At 39.5% G+C, this 17,235-nt stretch overlaps 2 protein-coding genes across 2 annotated transcripts; both read right to left on the minus strand.

Annotated features, from left to right (window-relative positions):
* Window positions 1-1,574: 1,574 nt before the first annotated feature.
* Ir7c (Ionotropic receptor 7c) lies at window positions 1,575-9,373 on the minus strand. Its single transcript, XM_017609874.1, has 6 exons — window positions 9,016-9,373; window positions 8,406-8,946; window positions 7,464-8,085; window positions 2,373-2,689; window positions 1,743-2,053; window positions 1,575-1,596 (listed from the first exon to the last, which is right to left on the minus strand). The coding sequence occupies exons 1-6, from the start codon at window positions 9,339-9,341 to the stop codon at window positions 1,575-1,577; spliced, it is 2,139 nt and encodes a 712-aa protein (XP_017465363.1). The 5' UTR covers window positions 9,342-9,373.
* A 1,765-nt stretch (window positions 9,374-11,138) lies between these two features.
* Window positions 11,139-12,914, minus strand: LOC108358499 (uncharacterized). The gene is made up of 3 exons (XM_017609875.1): window positions 12,880-12,914; window positions 12,239-12,773; window positions 11,139-12,137 (listed from the first exon to the last, which is right to left on the minus strand). The coding sequence occupies exons 1-3, from the start codon at window positions 12,912-12,914 to the stop codon at window positions 11,139-11,141; spliced, it is 1,569 nt and encodes a 522-aa protein (XP_017465364.1).
* Between the last annotated feature and the right edge of the window lie 4,321 nt (window positions 12,915-17,235).

Raw genomic sequence — 17,235 nt, forward strand, 5'->3', positions numbered from 1 at the left:
AAATGAGATGCGTTGTCGAAAGTCCTCTCTATGTCAAGGAAGGCACAGAGCACTGCCTCTCTGTTGTGCTAGACTAGTGCTGTGCTATGTGAGCCAGTGCTGGACTGATCCTCACTATGTCGACAAGATGTGGGAGTTGGAGCTCTCCGCCCTGCTTCAGCAGCACGGGACTGATGCCAAACACCGCGGTGGCCTTTTACCGTTAAATATAGTCCAGCGCCCATCGTATTGATCACTCGGTTACTAGGCTAGGTACCATCAGGTAGCCTAGCAGCTGCAGGGGTCGGTAAGGTGCTCTCATAAAAGGTCCTGTAGCTGCTATGCTTGGCTTTTCTAACCTTTCGACTGTATGTTGTTAGGTTGGCTGAATACTCGTCTCAGTTTCCCGTGCGCTTTGACTGATCTAAGAGTCGGCGCATCGCTTTCCTGCGAGCTCCCGTCACCTCCAAGTAGGCTGAGACCTTGCTGCCTGTCGTCTTATGTCGCCACGCCACGTTGAAGCCAACCCTTTTAATCCTGACATACGACTCGTCACCTATGCCCGCGCGGGACCGTTCTCCTCGGTTCTGCAGGATATCACCTTCCATGTGGAGGTATGGATACTGTGATTTATCAGCGCTCCTCGGAAGGAACACCGTGATATTGTGCACCGGAGGGATATCATCCCCTATTTTGGTGCACATTGCTGGCCCTTCCAACCCGCAAAACTCGGAACCTTCCTTTACATATGTACCTCTTCTATAATGACGTCCTGGAGGCAGGTCCGAGCTCAGGGCAACATCACCGTATTAACAAGGCAGCGCAGCCACGCGAATGTCTTACAAGAGCTTTCAAGTAGCTGGGCTGCTGAGTGGCTCCCTCATGTGCGTGTCCCTGGCTGGCAGTTGTACCCATGTTTCTGGACCATGATCCCGGAGGGGGTGGTTGCTCCCGCTGTAGATTCTTGGTGGGTTACTCTGGTGGCGTGATCTGCCTGCTGCTCTACTTTGATGCCAATGCTTCACCATTGTTCGCACCTGTTGGTTCATCGGGTGCGTGAGGCTCTGGTACTCCTACTGTTTCCCGCTCCTCAGCCAGGGTCGACTCTTTTGTTGATACTATTGTTTCCCGCTTTTCTGCCTGTCAGTAGGCGTGGGTTCTGGAAACTTCCTCGCCTCTTCGCTTGCGATCTTCACACGCACGCTGTTCTTTTTCGACATCTGCTCGAACTCCTGCCATGACAAAGCTTCGCCTGGAATCTTCCCTTACTCGAGCTAGTGCAGGCACTACGTGGTAGGAGTAGTGGTGGTGGTCCGCACCTGTGCTGCTTCGTTTTCTGCACCTGCCCATGCCAATAGGCATGGTGTCGCGAGAAACGCTGGGTAAGGAAGTGGGAGTTCTTGGTCCCTGCCAATCGTCAGCCCTAAGCTGAAGAGTGGGTTGCGCGGAAGCTGCAAGAGCGGCAGCATTTTCCTAGAACAGGACAGGAATGAATGATGATTTAGCTAAGCCCACATACCAAAGGAAATGTGCCTTTTCTAGCGAGGTTATATCAAAAATACATATAAGCAACACCTTTCGAATGAATTAAAACACTAATCCATTTTACCTTCATACCTGGCATTTATTTCGATTTAGATATAGGACAAGCTTTACAATTTGTATCGCCAATTTAAAGCTTTGAAAATATTTTTTCTAATTGAATACATCGCTTTGATAATATCTCTAAGAAGAAAATGATGAACGCTACGGTCAGACCGCACGTTCCGATTATAATCAGTATGTAGAGTTCCTTAGCTTCCTGCATATCATCCTCCCCAAATTCGCTCAGATCCTTTTTATCATCGTACAACTCCCAGCGAGCCCAGGCATCAATGAGACCAGCCGCTTGCATCCACAAAATCTGATTCTGGAACTCATCGATAAGGTAAGAGTGTTTCGTGAGATATATTGTGGTGTGCAAGTTTAAAACTTTCTGTTTTAATATTTTAAAAAATGCATACTTTTTCTCGGCGTGCATATAGTAGTAGAGAAAATTAGAAGGTCCAATGAAGGCGACATCACGACGTGACTCCTTTAGAATATATTCAAAAAAATCAACTGCCCTTTCCAGATTACGTCATTTCAATTTCAAGAGAAATGGTACATCTTTCAAAGTTTCATATGTGATGCTGTTTAAGACATCAGTATAACCCTTGTCGGCTAATTCAACGAAGTCTTCTGGAATATGTTGAGTGGCTCGTGTCCGTATAACATGAAAGATCAAAGACTGGTACACAGCGCGCAAGATCAATGCGAAAAACAACCAAGTGGCCCAGAAGAGTCGCGGACGAAAATGTGCAGTGTTCATTGAGAAGGGCATGCCCAGCGAAATTAGTAGAAGATTTACCTACCATTCCCATTGCACCAGTCCACTCCTTATTTACATGTTGACCACGTCTTTCATTATTTGGTGGAATTTTAATGTCTATTGTAAAATTTAATTTCCTGGACAAAGTCAGCAAGAAATTTCCCTCGAATCCGCCTAAAATACGACTCGCACCCTCAACATTACTTTCAAGCGATAAATATGGCGGCACATCCCATAAAGCCGCCCTCAGCGCACAACCATAGAAATTTAATAATTTGCGTGGAAAAATATCCGAACTATCGAAAGTGTGTCCATTGAATCGATTGATTACAATCGGCTCTATGTGGCCACAATGTGTGGCTGCGAATGGAAAGTAGGTGTAAACTAATATCTCTCCAAAGGCATTTTTCAATTGAACACTACAATTGATAAGTTGATTGGACCAACAAAAAGAGAAAATTTTTTGCATGTGCTCGAATGCTAGATCGTCGTAAATTTTTAGAAAAATATAATAGAACTCATTATTGTTGTTGAGTGTTGTGTAGGCGGCAATATTAGTATCGAAGAAATACATATGCATTCAAACATTTTTTCATAGAAGCGGGAAAATACTAAAATATTAGGGTGCATCATTATTCATACGAAAAAAAAAAAATAAAAAAATAAATCGATATTGTTTTTCCGTCGGAATTAGAAAACGTTTTATATTTAAGACCTCCGAAAAAATATTTTTTTATAAAAATATTAAGGTTTACGTGAGCTGGACCCAATTGAAAATATCTGACAAAATCGAGCTTTTTATAAATAAATTTATATTAACATTTTTACATTATTTTCAACATGTTTAAATATTTTGTCAACGAAATTAAAATAATAAGAGTTTTGGAAGTATTTTTATATCGGCCCAGCTCCCGTAAATCTTAATAAATTTTTTAAAACCGCAACTTTTTTTGGTGATTCACTCTAATGTAAATGATACAAATTTTTTTACATACATATGTAGGTACATTTATTATATCATATTTTAGAGCTCTGTGGATGATCGATAGTCTGGTGTGAGTATATTGTACCTACATAACAGTGTATGTATATACTATCTTTACACTTACACAAACGCCTGAAAAGAGTCGACTAACAAGATATTGAAATTTCTTGATCCTGGTAAATGTTGCAGCGGCGCTTTCCCAACCACCAACTGAAGTGGCGCTGTCCCACACATTTGAATAAATTTCTTTAGCAGATTGTTGTAGAAATCACATGCTTCCTCATTGTAACAACAAAGTGTCAAGAAAAAGGGTGTACTGAGATTCAAAACATAATTTTGCACTAAGTAGTCCAGCGAAGAGACCACCCCAGCACTATGTTCATCATCCGATGATTTTTGTTGGTAACTCGAAATAAGCGATGAACTATTCATGATGTTATACCAATATAACTGTTGGACCAAATGAATGTTACGACGTAAATATTTTGTCGGTTAGTAGCTGACCTTTCAACATAAAATTTAAAAGATTAAAAATTAAATTTCATTGTACTCAGCATTTAGCTTATGGAGGCGTGCTTGTGTTGAGTATTCATACCCTGCAAGAAAAACTACTAGCTAGTTAGAACTCTACTTTTCTCCGAAATGTTGGTTACTCACCTAAAAGGTTAACAATTTGTAACTAAAAAAATATTCGAGATCCGAAATACAAATCCAGCTCATTCTTATGTAAGATAACGTCTAGAACCCTATGATGAGTTTGACGTTTCATATTTTTTTACTTTTTACCCACATACTCGGATAAGGCAGAGAATATCGAACATAAAGAAGTTCTATGTAGCACGGTTTTTCGGTGGAAAAGTCCAAGAAAACCTTGTAAGCAGCGTTTAAGAGCCTGATTCCATTGTAGCTGTCTATATGATAGAACTTTTGGCCAAGTGCTACTTGAATGAAAAAAATTAATAAAAAATCCGGAAAGTGTAGCAAATTTCGGGAATAACCCAAATAGAGCAATAAGTAATGAGGGAAAACAGGAGATATATTAATATTCTGGAGGGGTATTTTGGAATGATCAGCAATAGAACTTTGTTATTGAAGAAAAATAATCTTTTTTATAATTTCTTCAATTTATAACGTATGTATTTTCTGCTAAATATGTTCGTATTTACACAACTCTAGGTAACTGCAAAATCTTTTTTAGATTTTGCTTTTGCCAATTTTAACAATGTCAGATTCCCAGGTCCAGATTTCGCTACTAGTGGTGATAACGTAGGTAAATATCAAAGTAGGACAAGAAACTTTTTCCTGCAGGGTAGTTAGAAATTTAAACATGCGCCAATATTATTGTAAAATTTACACTGATTCTTCTTGTCCGCTATATACATATAAATATCATTAAATTTTCTCCTGAGAGTTATTTGCGATTTAATTTGGATGATAATTTAAAATTTGTTTCGTTAATGATTCCATTAGCCAAATTAAGGGGGAGATAATCCAGCACACATGTAAATGTTAATAGCAGTTGCACTACAAGTTCAAAATAAATAATATTTAGTAAATTTTTGAGTACAGCGCGTAGTCAAGCTTTCGGTTTCGGGTGAGCCAATCCCTTGGCGCCGCTTTATATGGCTTTGAGAAGCATCTAATTTGACGCCGTTTTTTTCACATTGTTAATTTTTAGCAACTCAATATTTGCAAAGCGCAGAGGCATGGAGGATGACCTAGATTATGTTGAGATCGCAGACAATCTATCTGCAGCTATCGGAGAGATTGTTGGAACCAGCTTTATTAAACATCGTCAAGTATACTCCTTCGACTTCTATGCTCGGTAGCGCTAACACGGTTCGCATCGGCATGGGGCAGCCAGTGCCTGGTGATCATGAACGCCACTACAATATGCTGCTTGTGAATTCTCCTGCATCGCTGAAGTAGGTGTCGCCAAGATTTGGAATTTTTTCGCGCAAAACAATTTCATGCTTTCCATTTTTTTTTTTTGTGAATGACAAGCTCCACCTATGCTGAGTTTGAAAAGTACCAGGTCCATGCCAATGGACACTTTATTATTGTCTTACTCCCCTTCAACTCGGCTCACTACTATGATGTGCTCTTCGAGATTTTCGAACTTAACTGGTTTCTGGGCATAATTGATGCCAATGTGTTGGTGTATGCTCTATCCAATTTGTCGCTGCTGTACAACATTCATCCATTCAATAGGTTCCATTGCAAAGATCTGGCGCCAACTATACAAAATCGCTTTACCAATTTGCGCTGGCGACAAACAACCTTCTTTCCCAATAAACTGGCAAATTTACATGGATGTGCCTTGACTTGTGCCACCTGGAAAGAAATCTCCTAGCTTGAGTTAGACGCTGGCTCGCTTGAAGGCATTGAGGGAAAGTTGATCGAATACTTGGCTACAAAGATGAATTTCACTTTGGAATACCAATGGCTAAGTGGTGGAGATATTTTACGTACCTCGGACAAGAAGGGTAAAATTTTTAAGGAGGTAAGCGCATGCTTGGCAACAAATAAGTTGCGCATTTTAACGACTTTTTATATCTCCTTTTTATATCACACAAATGGAACCGACTTCGTAGTATCCGCATATCTAATTTTTGGGAGCCGAGAAGTGAACAGTCAATAATCCCACAAGCTTTCTGCACTCATCAACGACGGAAAATACTTAGCTAGACCTTCAGAAATTTAGGACAACATGAGTTTTGCCCACCTGCAGCTCCTAGATGCCTCCCCGCTATTATTGAGCGAAATATTCAGCCAGCTTATGACGGTGGCTCCGGTGGCTACTACCTTATTTGACTACTTTCTGGTTAAATGGTCAGATGTCTCATTACCAGATGCACCCATGTCACTTGGGTACAAGGTGAAACAAGTGATTTATGTAAACTCCACATCCCATCTACCGCCGGCTTTAGATATTTTACTTCGGAAAGAAATATAAATTGTGTCTCCTGTAAGTGAAAAGGGAATGCATCCATCCGATCTTCCCTTTCTAGGAAGTCCGTTTCGTTACGCTTTCCTACATACAGTAGTAAGAGGTACGTTCTTGAAGAGATAGGCGATATCATCTTCATACGTCTAAGTATGGATACCGGAGTTATTGGCATTGATAGAGATAAAAACAGCTACCAGAAAAGTATAATGCATCCCGTTCTGAAGGCAGTCTCTATTGACTCCGCGCGCGATATATGGAACTCCCTCTGTCTGAATAAAAATGAACCGGACAGCATCTAATCCATGGTTTAGAACCAATTTGCATATACTGAAGGTGACATTATCACCTTCGCCCCCTATGTCTACAAAAATTTCTTAGGCATTGTTTAATGTGGCAAATGGATTTTGCAGAACCATCTCACAGGATTTCTCCGCTCATAGCAAGCACCATGCTGAGTACGAGATACCCTGCAGAACGGGCGTTTTGAAGTTGTGAAAGGAACCACTACCATGTCTTATGGTATCCACACATTCGTCACAGCTCTAGCGACAAATCAGCTGTACCCAGAAAAAATGGTTTTCAGGTTACCTTTCTCGAAAGTCATCATACAAATAAACTGTCTACATAGCTCCGTTCAAAGGTGTAGGGTTTCACGACATTTCTTCAGTCATTTAGGGGTAAGTACTTACTGTTTGAGTAGAGTCAGCAAATATTAGAAGATTAGCCGCAGTAGGCGGGTGGTTGAATCAAAGTGCGATCTCAGCTCCAGGCAACGTCAAAATAATAGATATCGCCCCTTGATATTCACGGAAGAACTTCTGCCACAAGAAAGCTTCTCACATCGTGTAAAGCTTCAAGACCCACACCACAAATTAGAGGAAATGAGGTACTTTTTAAAATGCGTATATTTTTATATATATTTTGCGTAAACTTAAAATATACATAAGAAAGCTAGGAACAATGTGTTACCGAGTCTCAGGTAATATCTCGTTGCAAGCGAACACTTAAATTCCTGCCATTACAGCATACTTTCTGCTAATAGTTCAAAAAATCAATAGCCATTTTAGCCAGAGGCGATCTGGTCGTCCAAAGTTCCAAGAGAAAAACCAATGTGCAAAAGCCCATTAAGACTAGATAAACACCGAAAATGCCTGTTAACAGAAAGAGCGATAACTGAACCGGCTCCTGCGACACCTCACCAGAGTCGGGCAAGCGATAACGATTCTCAAACTTATTTATTATGCCCAAATCAATGAAATCGAGCAGTTTGGCGTTGATCGGTAAGGTTAGATAGGAATGCTTCCGCATGTACATTGTCAGTGGTGTCATTATCAACTTTTGGGGCAAAATCGCCACCCGTTCATCCTCAGTTTCCTGTTGGTAATTATAATACATCACAGCCGGTTCGATTATGCTCAATATCTCTTTCGAGCCTCGTGCTATACGTTTCAATATCATAGGCATTGAGTTGTTACCACCATCGATGTTAACAACAGCAACATTGCCCATCACCGATGTTAGCAGCTCGGTAAGTACAGGAGCTGTATTGACTACGAACTTTTTTTCGAATATCTCTTGGAATGTTTTCAAAGGTGTTAGTGCGCGTCCATCCTGCAGCATAATGAAGAGCTGGCCGGTGTAGGCGGAGCGCAAAACCAATGTGCATAGCAGCCACAAGCCCAGAAGATATCGCGAAAAGTTGCGGTATGGCAAATGATTGTGGATAACACCACCACCATACAGCGAGGCCCACAGATTACTGAAGGGAAATCGATTGGCTTTCCCAAAAACAAACGAAACCAATCGCTTGCTGCCGAATAGCTTTAGTGCGTAAATGATGAGCACAGCTAATACAAGGTTGGATCCAATGAGCGACCAAATGATGTACTTGAACGGTCGAAATAGACGCTGCAGCGGAGAGATTGGACGCCCGGGTGGTATGGCCACCAGCAAAGGGAAAGCCATGTAGGAACACGATGCGTCCATAATTTGTGCCCGTTTCTTCTCGTACATAAAATATATTATCGAAATATTTCCTTCTCCTTCGACTATCTGGTGGACGGACATTAGAGAGAAGGTACCGAATACATTCATATTTATTTGAATACAAAAATATAGAGGGAAAACAAATACATATTTACCATTCTTGTAACACCTGTAAGCGTGCCATTTGCGTAAATAGCGCCACGATCATGCGGTTGTGGATCCACAATTCGTATACCAAAATTCATAGCCTCAGAAAGAAGGCTTATTAACATGCCTTCGATGCCATCAATCGATACGATATGTCCGGTCTCTTCAACTGTTTTCAAAATCATGAAAGGTGGGTCGTGCCATGTTATTACCCCTAACTCGCAGCCATGCAGATTGTTCACTTTGGGCGGGAAAAAACGTCTGTGGCTTTTGTGGATATATCTTGGGCGCTTGTTTCGAAAGGACATCAATAACTCTGGCTTGGCCGAATGACATTTGGTGCGTGAAAATGGGAAATATGTATAGACAAATGGCGTTGCATCCATCAACAAGAACACATTGACATTTACAAAGAAGAGTTCAAACAATCGGCTAAATATATTCTTGACGGTTTCTAAACGCTCCGGTTCGGTGCCGGTGTAGACAATCAGAAACCAACCACTGCGTTGGTATGCACTTTGCGGATGATCCAAATCCTTTGCCAAAGCACTGCATATTTATTTGAATGGAATGGAATGAGTACAAAGGTTGAGCTAGAAAGCTATCGCCCCAACTTACCCAAATGAGTTCCAACTATCTATGAACCAAATCGCTGTATCGGAAATGTCACCCCACTCGCTTCTATCCACATCATCGAACATTTTCTCCTGCTCCATGATGTAGACATGATGATGGCGCTTTTCTAAATACACCATTAATGCATCGATCAGCTCCGCTTGATGCAAGTTGCTCTGCAGTTCGCTGGCATACTGCGAAATAATCAACGTCGTCGAAGGATACTTGGCATACACATTCAGAATGGTCCAAGCAATGGCCAGTATTAGAGTATAATTTCCGGTTTTTTCAAATTCAACTCTGCCGAGGTCACGAAGTATAATATCCATTTCAATTGTAGCAGAAAATCAGAATAGTCCAACCGTTTTGCACCAATGCCATTGGCGAACTACTTAACTGACCATTATACTACATTGGAGCTTTAGGTTTAGGATTATGTGTCGTTTTCATAGTTTGGCTTGCGTGTTTGGCGCATCCTTTACCGCGTCGAACACGAAATGCTCTTAGAGCGCTTAATTGGCTGCACGCTGAGGATGTTCCATTTCCATTTGTAAGCTCACGTATTGCATTTAACACGCTGATGGCGCATGAGTTATTTACGTTACATTAAGATTGGCTAGATAGATTATCTGGTGCGAAATAACATAGATGAGCCTATAATTTTAGATAGGAATCGGTGATATACTATTTAGCAACATTGTCTCTTAATGGCGTGAACTTGTTTGCAATTTGGGAAAATCGTTTAACAACATGAACAATGAAGGGATGTGTTTCAAGTTCAGGGTTGAGGCGGCAGAAAAAAAAAAATATATCGTCCATAAGTATATGCAATGATATGTTATTTAAAACTGTCTTTAAATGACTATTTCAGTTTGCATGCGACCATTTGTGAATAGTGCCTATAAGTATACAGCATAATGAAGCTGAACCATTTGTGCTTATTATTAATTAGCCATTAGTCTACTAGGGGGGTACGTAGTAGTTCCCAGGTGGCTTAAGGAAATTTCGTGTGCATTAATAAATAAGCCAACTGTGATAAATATGTAACTATTAAAGCCAATTCACTCAAAATCGATGTTTTGTAAATATCTCTTAGAAAGAAATGAGATAATAAAAAATCGTTGGCAAATGGGCGCGGCGCCGCCCACTTATGACTACATATATCAAAACCGGTACAGTGATTGCCGTACAAAATTGCGCGCACCGCTTACTTATAACTACACAAGTTTATCTAGGTAAGCACTTTATTGATTTCCACCTAACTTGCTTCAGTTATGCCAGGAAAGTAAGTTACATATGTAGAGTCATTCGCAACCAAGGTGTCCAGATTGCTTAAAAAATAGCACCAGAAATCGCCATTTTTTTTTATTATTTTTTTTTTTTAAATTCATGAAATCGACTTAACAAATCTTTTATTTTAAAAATGAGATCTTGTTATAATATAGTTTCTGAAACCAAAAACGAATAGAATACCTTCAGGGTAATAATAAATAACACAAAACACTTATACAATAGTGATGTACAAACAATTTTCTTTAAATATAATTTTTAAAAATATTTGTATTAACACATGTTTCAATAGGACTGCGCAATCATTAAATTTATTATTACTCGTATTAATTGCGTAAAAATAAAAATAAAATAAAAACCTATAATGAAGCGAGATCAGCTATTTCCACAATTTCTTCTAAATCACCAATAGTGTCTGAATCATTTACATTTGTGTTGTTGTCATATATTGAGCTATTCAACCTTGATAACATACCCGCACTGTTTGATATAGGCTTTCATTCGAACTATTGAAATAGGCTCTCCAACCTCATCCTATTTCGAATCTTAATTTTTGTTGAATTCATTACGGGGAAAAACGCGCTCAACAAAAGCATTTGAGTTCGGCAAGGATAATAATATTTATATATTATATATTATATTTCCAAATATTTTATTTTGCCTGTTGCGGTTTTCGCAATTCACACATATCATTGAAAATCAATCTTAAGCTCTTACAATTTTAATAAAATTTATTTATAAACAGTATTTTTAGAGTAAAATTCAATAAATTGTATAAGCCGCAAAACTAGATGAAACTATGTTCCTCCTTACACACATGACGATCATTTTACATTTTACGTTAGGCTATGCCACAGCAATTCGGCAAAAAATACCAGAACGGCTAAGCTAACCATGCCAAGATATATGGCAAATACTCCCCAAAGATCGTTCATTGCCAGTGCATCGTCGTTTACTGCAGCAACTAAATCATAATAACTCAGGTCTAGATGCTTCTCCGCCCAGTAATCGATTAGGCCTTGACTGCGCAGTCGCATTAGTAATTCATTGAAACGCACAATCAAATAGCTATGCTTTGAGAAATACATCGTGATGTGCTGTGGAAAGAACCTATCGGGTAGCACATAGAAAGCGCCACGTTTATGTTTCACCATCATGTAGAAGGTGAGATAGTCCTTAGGTGATACGGCTGCCAAATTACCACCCAACTCCTCCACCATTTCGTATGACTTCCACTCGTATGTGTTATTATTAATGATGACGGCTATGCGACCGTTTTGGATCAGAGGTGCCGCGCTCACCGTTTCTAGTGTATTTTCGGTCATAATTAGCGAGTAACCTTTTTCGATAAGTTCGAAAATGTTTTGTGGTGGCGTTCGATAGAGATCAGTTTGAAGCAGTTGATAGAGAAAGCTCTGATAGGCATTACGCATCACATAGCCATAGATTACCCACATAATTAGGACGAATCGTGCGAAATTTGTTCGGGGAGTTTGCTCAATTGGAATGCCCAGAAATAGGCTTAAAGTATTGGTGAGCGGCGAACGAGGACGCGGATAGCCGACAATGATATGGGCGAGCGTGGAGTGATCACAGCGGCTATTTATAGCATAGGCTAGTAAAAAAATCAACTGAAAACTAATCAAAAGACAGAACCAAGTCTCCAAGTCGAAGGGAAAAGCGAATATTTCCAGTGATGAGTAGGTGTGTCCGGCCAGTTTGACGCCAAATATTTGCCATGTCTGATAATATGGTAAGGCGCCTGTGAGTACCTCGCAACGTTGCACAGTGTAACGAAAGCAACCCAGACTGATATCGGCTATGCGATCGTGCAGCTGAGGTATACGCAGAGAGAGAGAGAGAGAGAGACAGAGAGAGAAAGAGAGAGGTTCAAAAAGGTAACGAGCATGAAAATACACGAAGAACCACTACTTACCAGTCGCATAGCGCCAGTTAATGTGCCATTGGCCAAACGTTGACCGCGCAATTCTTTGTTCGGCGGCTCCACCAATTCCATGCTGAAATTCAGCTTCTTTGCCAATTCGACTAGCATGTCGCCTTCGAACGAACCCAGCCGCTCATAGCCACTTCTATTGGGGTAGTAACTCAAATAAGGTGGCGCATCCCAGACGGCCACCGTTAGTGAGCAATTTTGCATGTTGATCAGCTTCTTGGGAAAAATGGTCGCTTCCAAAGGCTTCTGCCAAGTGCCATTGTAAGCATTGATGACACGAACATTATTCGCTTTGCAAGCGCTGTTCTCCAAAAAGGGAAAATAGGTGTAGACCTCCACATAGTTGGGCTTACTTTCGTACAGCAGACTGACATGGATGAGATAATTTCGCCAAAAGTAGCTTAAAATGGTGGAGATGAGCAAATTCGGCATTAGTGTTGTGTCAGGTCCAATTAGCAATATCAAGTATTTTTCGGGATCGTCGAAATTCTTGGTGAGCAAAGCGGGATCAAGTTCTCTGTGGAAAGAAAAAGTAAAGTCTCGTAAAACAATTTTTTTTTAAACGCTTTCAGCGCAATTCTCACACTAACGCCTGCATACTGTCTATCACCAGGAGGTTATACATTCTGCTAGGCGATGGTAGGCGTGGCGAATCCATGGTTTCCAGCTGCACTTTTATGTTGGATATAAATGGTATCGCACAAGTGAGCAGATCGAGCATTAGTCGCCATGCTCCTAGATGCTTTGCATGCGTAGAGATGAGTAATTCACTGGAATTTGGCACAAAGTATCGAGTGATTATGCTCGAAAGTGCGTATCTGACATTGTAACTGATGGTAGAATTACAAACGGTGTCTGGCGCCTCGATGCTAAGGGTCGCACACAACCGGATGGAGTATTTCAATAAGAAAACTAATAGCAAAACTCCATGCATTACAGCTAAAATCAATTCAAATATCACTGTGCATGAACGGTGATGCTACTCGGAAAACTGCAGTTACACAAATGAGCAAAAAAGTGGCATGACATCAGGTGCGCAAAGAAATCGTGTTCCACCCGTACAAATGCTTTGCGCTCTAATGGCTGGGCGTAGATATGCGACCGTTAAGTTTAAGTGAATGCTTTGTTAAATTACGGTTAGCCATGAAATACGCATCAAGGTGGGAGCGTGACGTGAGTTGATTATATTAGCGATTTATAGAGCCTTTCGTAATGAATTTGTTTGCTGAAAGGCTAATTGTTTTATTTAATCGATCAAAAATTACATTTATGAAAAATATTTACATATGTATACGCAGTGGCACATTGAGGAAGAATAATGTGGTGAAACTTAATGACGCTGTCAGAATACATACATAGATACTTTCGAGGGGTACTTGGATAGTACGGTTAAAAGGGTGGACGAGCCTAATGGGGCTGCGCCGTGTGTTTTTTGGACATCAAGGAAGACTTTGGTAATATTGCCGCTGCATCTCTATTTGACAATATTAATCGGTGAATCCTAGATACAGAAAGTCCTTCAATACCTTAAAGTTGTAAATGTCAACTGTGACGTGTGCCCTAATCCACGAAGAGTCTTAGTGCGTCGCTAGAAGGTACTTTGTCTTATCCCCGTTTAGCGCCACAACAACTGGGAGATCCGCCCCTTAAAAGTTATTGAGAGTATACCAAATTTATAGATATGTGGCATCGTAAAAGCCACTCCTTAAATGAAATAAGTAAAAAAGTATCTTTTAAACAAGCATTCCAAATGTGAACAAAATCGGACCATAAACACGGGTTTTCCAAATACCGCAACTTCTGCGCCACCTATCGACAAGATTTCTATTCTCTAGCTATTCCTTTTCATGTAAGGAAGATATACATATTCTAAATACATATAACCTAAATCACACTATATATGTGGGTTTTCAAAATATATCGATCGCCGCGAGACCTACCGGCTAATTTTGTTTTATAGAGTTATTTCTATACATGTAAATATCTCGAATTCTGCGCCACCTAGCGGATTAATTCATTTTCATATTGCATTGTCATCGGATCCTGGGCTAGGTTTGAAAAATTGATTGCAAGATTTTACCCAAACCAACCTACCAAACCAACCTACATACAAAGAAATTTAAATAAAAGTTTGTAATTGTGAATAAAAATTAATTTGACTAATCTCACTAGCCCAACAAGGGATCTCAATTTTTGATTTTCCATTGAATTTTCATTTAATGTAGTATGTATTGCAGCCTTTTTTTTCGAAAACACAATAATCAAGCACATCCTAATTTGTATGCCACAGTGAGCGTTCGTATTCTGACATGCTGCTGGCAGCAGACGTCGTTCATGCTGTACGACAAGTCGGCAGGACTGTCAACAGTAGTGTGTGTGTGAAGCCCACCCAGCGGCAACTACTACCCACGAACAATCGCTGAACGCCAACTGTCAAACGCTTGCCGCCAGCCCCCTGTTGCACGTTTGCAATGTACATTTATTTGCTTGCCGCACGTATGTAAGCACATGTGTACATACTACATCCATTTGCGTGCATATCTACATCCAACTGTGTACGAGTTTTGCCACATGCTGTTGCATATGCATTTCAGTATGACGATTGTCCTCGGTGGTTTTGTACGCCCGCTAATATTTACACACACGCTTGCAACATCACTCGTATATTTTCTCTGCTGTCAACATTGCGCATTGTATGTAGCTACAATACAATGATTTAATTTTGCTCGTAATTGTGCTGCGGCAGGCAACAACCCAATAACCACTGCTCACGCAGTCAACACTGGCAGTTGGTTGTTGGCAGCACAACATGTTGCTGTGGTTTTTTTTTTATAATATGAATTTCTTCTGATTCGGTGCGTGTTGCCCCTATACATATATGTACATTAGACCGTACCACCTTACAAGTAAAAGTTCGTTCGAAACTACATAAGTACTTTTGCAAGACAATTAAAAAATTGTTTTTTGGCCAAACGCTTTTACAATTTTTGGTGACATCTGCATTCAGTAAAACAAATTTTTTTTTTTAATATTTACATATGTATGTATGTATATAGTTGTACTGGAATAATCCAAATACCTCGTCAGCAAGAGTTTAATGATTTTTTGTAAGCTTTAATTTGCTGACATTAGGGTGACACGTTATGGTCATAAGAACTGAGTAGCAGTATTTGTATTAGGATGTTCGATTACTGCATTATTTTCAAAACCGGTTTTCGAAATATTAAAAAAATGGCAGTTTGAAAAAAAAACCAGTTCCCCATTTTGAAATTAGAGAAAAGCCGGTTTATAAAGTTTTAGAATTATCTAATCCCTACTGTATTTCTAATTGATTCTAAAATCATGTTCCACATAAATGTTCTCAACAAATGAGAATGTACATAAATATGTAATACTAAAGCAAATTTGAACTAAGCTTTTAAACTGGAAATACCTTAATAAGTAAGAAATTAATAAACATTTACTAGTTCCATTATAAACAACACGAATTGGCATATATATTAACTAGGTAAATTAAACCGGTGTAATCGAGAGCAAAACATAGGATTACTTGATTTAAAAAAATTAAAATTTCAAAAAAAAAACCAACTGAAAAAATCCAATAAAACCAGTTTGGAATAAAACACAATGTCTCCTCGGGACAAAAACATCGATAAATATACATATTTTAAGATGTGGAAAAATGTTAAAAAGCGACCTCTGCGTTCGGCCAATAAAAAACTTTGTTTTCGAAATACCTTGCAAAAATACTTTAGGCTCGAACATGCACGGCGAACTTTTTTTCTGGATCGTCTAATGCACATATGCAGATTAGGGTGGTCCAAGAGTGCATGAGAAGAAGGTTAAATAAAAAAAATTATAAATTATTATTGGAAGTCTCCTGAAAAGACAGAGTTTTCCGATCGATAAATATTGATTTTCAAGAATTCTATACCATTTTTACGAAAAATTGTTTTTTTCCCATAACAAATACATGGAAAACTTTGAGCGTCTTAAGCGAACTCCAAATATTTTTTGATTTCAAACTATAAGAAACAGGGGTATATTTTAATCGGTACAGAACAATCTTAGGGGGTGAGAGAATTAAACTTCCGACTTTACTTTTTTTTGGGACCACCCTAATGTACATACATACATATGTAACGGCATACATATGTATGCGCAGATGTACATACATATATATGAACATATTTATATGCATGCATGCGTAAGTTGTCTCTGCTTCTTCTTATTCTTTTTTTCTTCTTCTTCTTCATATGGCTTGTGGTCGTCGTAGTTATAATGGCTTGTTTTCTGTTGATTTTAATTCACTTATTATTCAAATCATACAATTTCATTTTGCGTCTCTTTGTGTCAGCAACAAACGCAAACATATTTCACACAGAGTTAATAAAAAATAGCTCAGAAGAAGATGACGGAATTAGCGCAAGCCGACTGACACGCAGAGAAAATGGAATTCCGTGATTATTTGTGCAACAAATTATTTCTCTTTTTTTTTCCATGTTGCCGCAGGATACAACACAGCTTGAACGAACTACATTCATGAAAATCATCTACAAAATACAATTCTGTCAAAAATATCCATCCATTCATTGCTCGCGGGACGAAATGTGTTTTCGCTGTGCATTAATTATCATTCATTATACGCGGTTGGTGCTTCGCCTTCGTTGTTCACAATCTCCTGCATTCATCAACTTATTGCGTATTTACCACCTTCCTTCAGGTTATTTATTTCATCACCCTCAAGCCCACCGAATACTGCTACTGATGCTTGCGGAACGAACGGAAGCGCGGAAGTTCGAGTTCAATGAACATAATTGGCGCTATTCTTCGATGTTTCACCTGCCGTGCGAAACGTGTAGCCAACCAAATTGGCTGATCGTCGTTGTCGTTGCCGTTTCCTGTGCACCAGATTTTCAATATTCATCTCGTAATTTTGTCGTCCGTCGAGAGTTTCGCGTTCCTCACAATACTAGTTA

The sequence above is a fragment of the Rhagoletis zephyria genome, unplaced genomic scaffold, assembly GCF_001687245.7.
Source record: "Rhagoletis zephyria isolate East Lansing unplaced genomic scaffold, Rhagoletis_zephyria_1.1 Rzeph_scaffold_00263, whole genome shotgun sequence".
NCBI classification, from domain to species: domain Eukaryota; kingdom Metazoa; phylum Arthropoda; class Insecta; order Diptera; family Tephritidae; genus Rhagoletis; species Rhagoletis zephyria.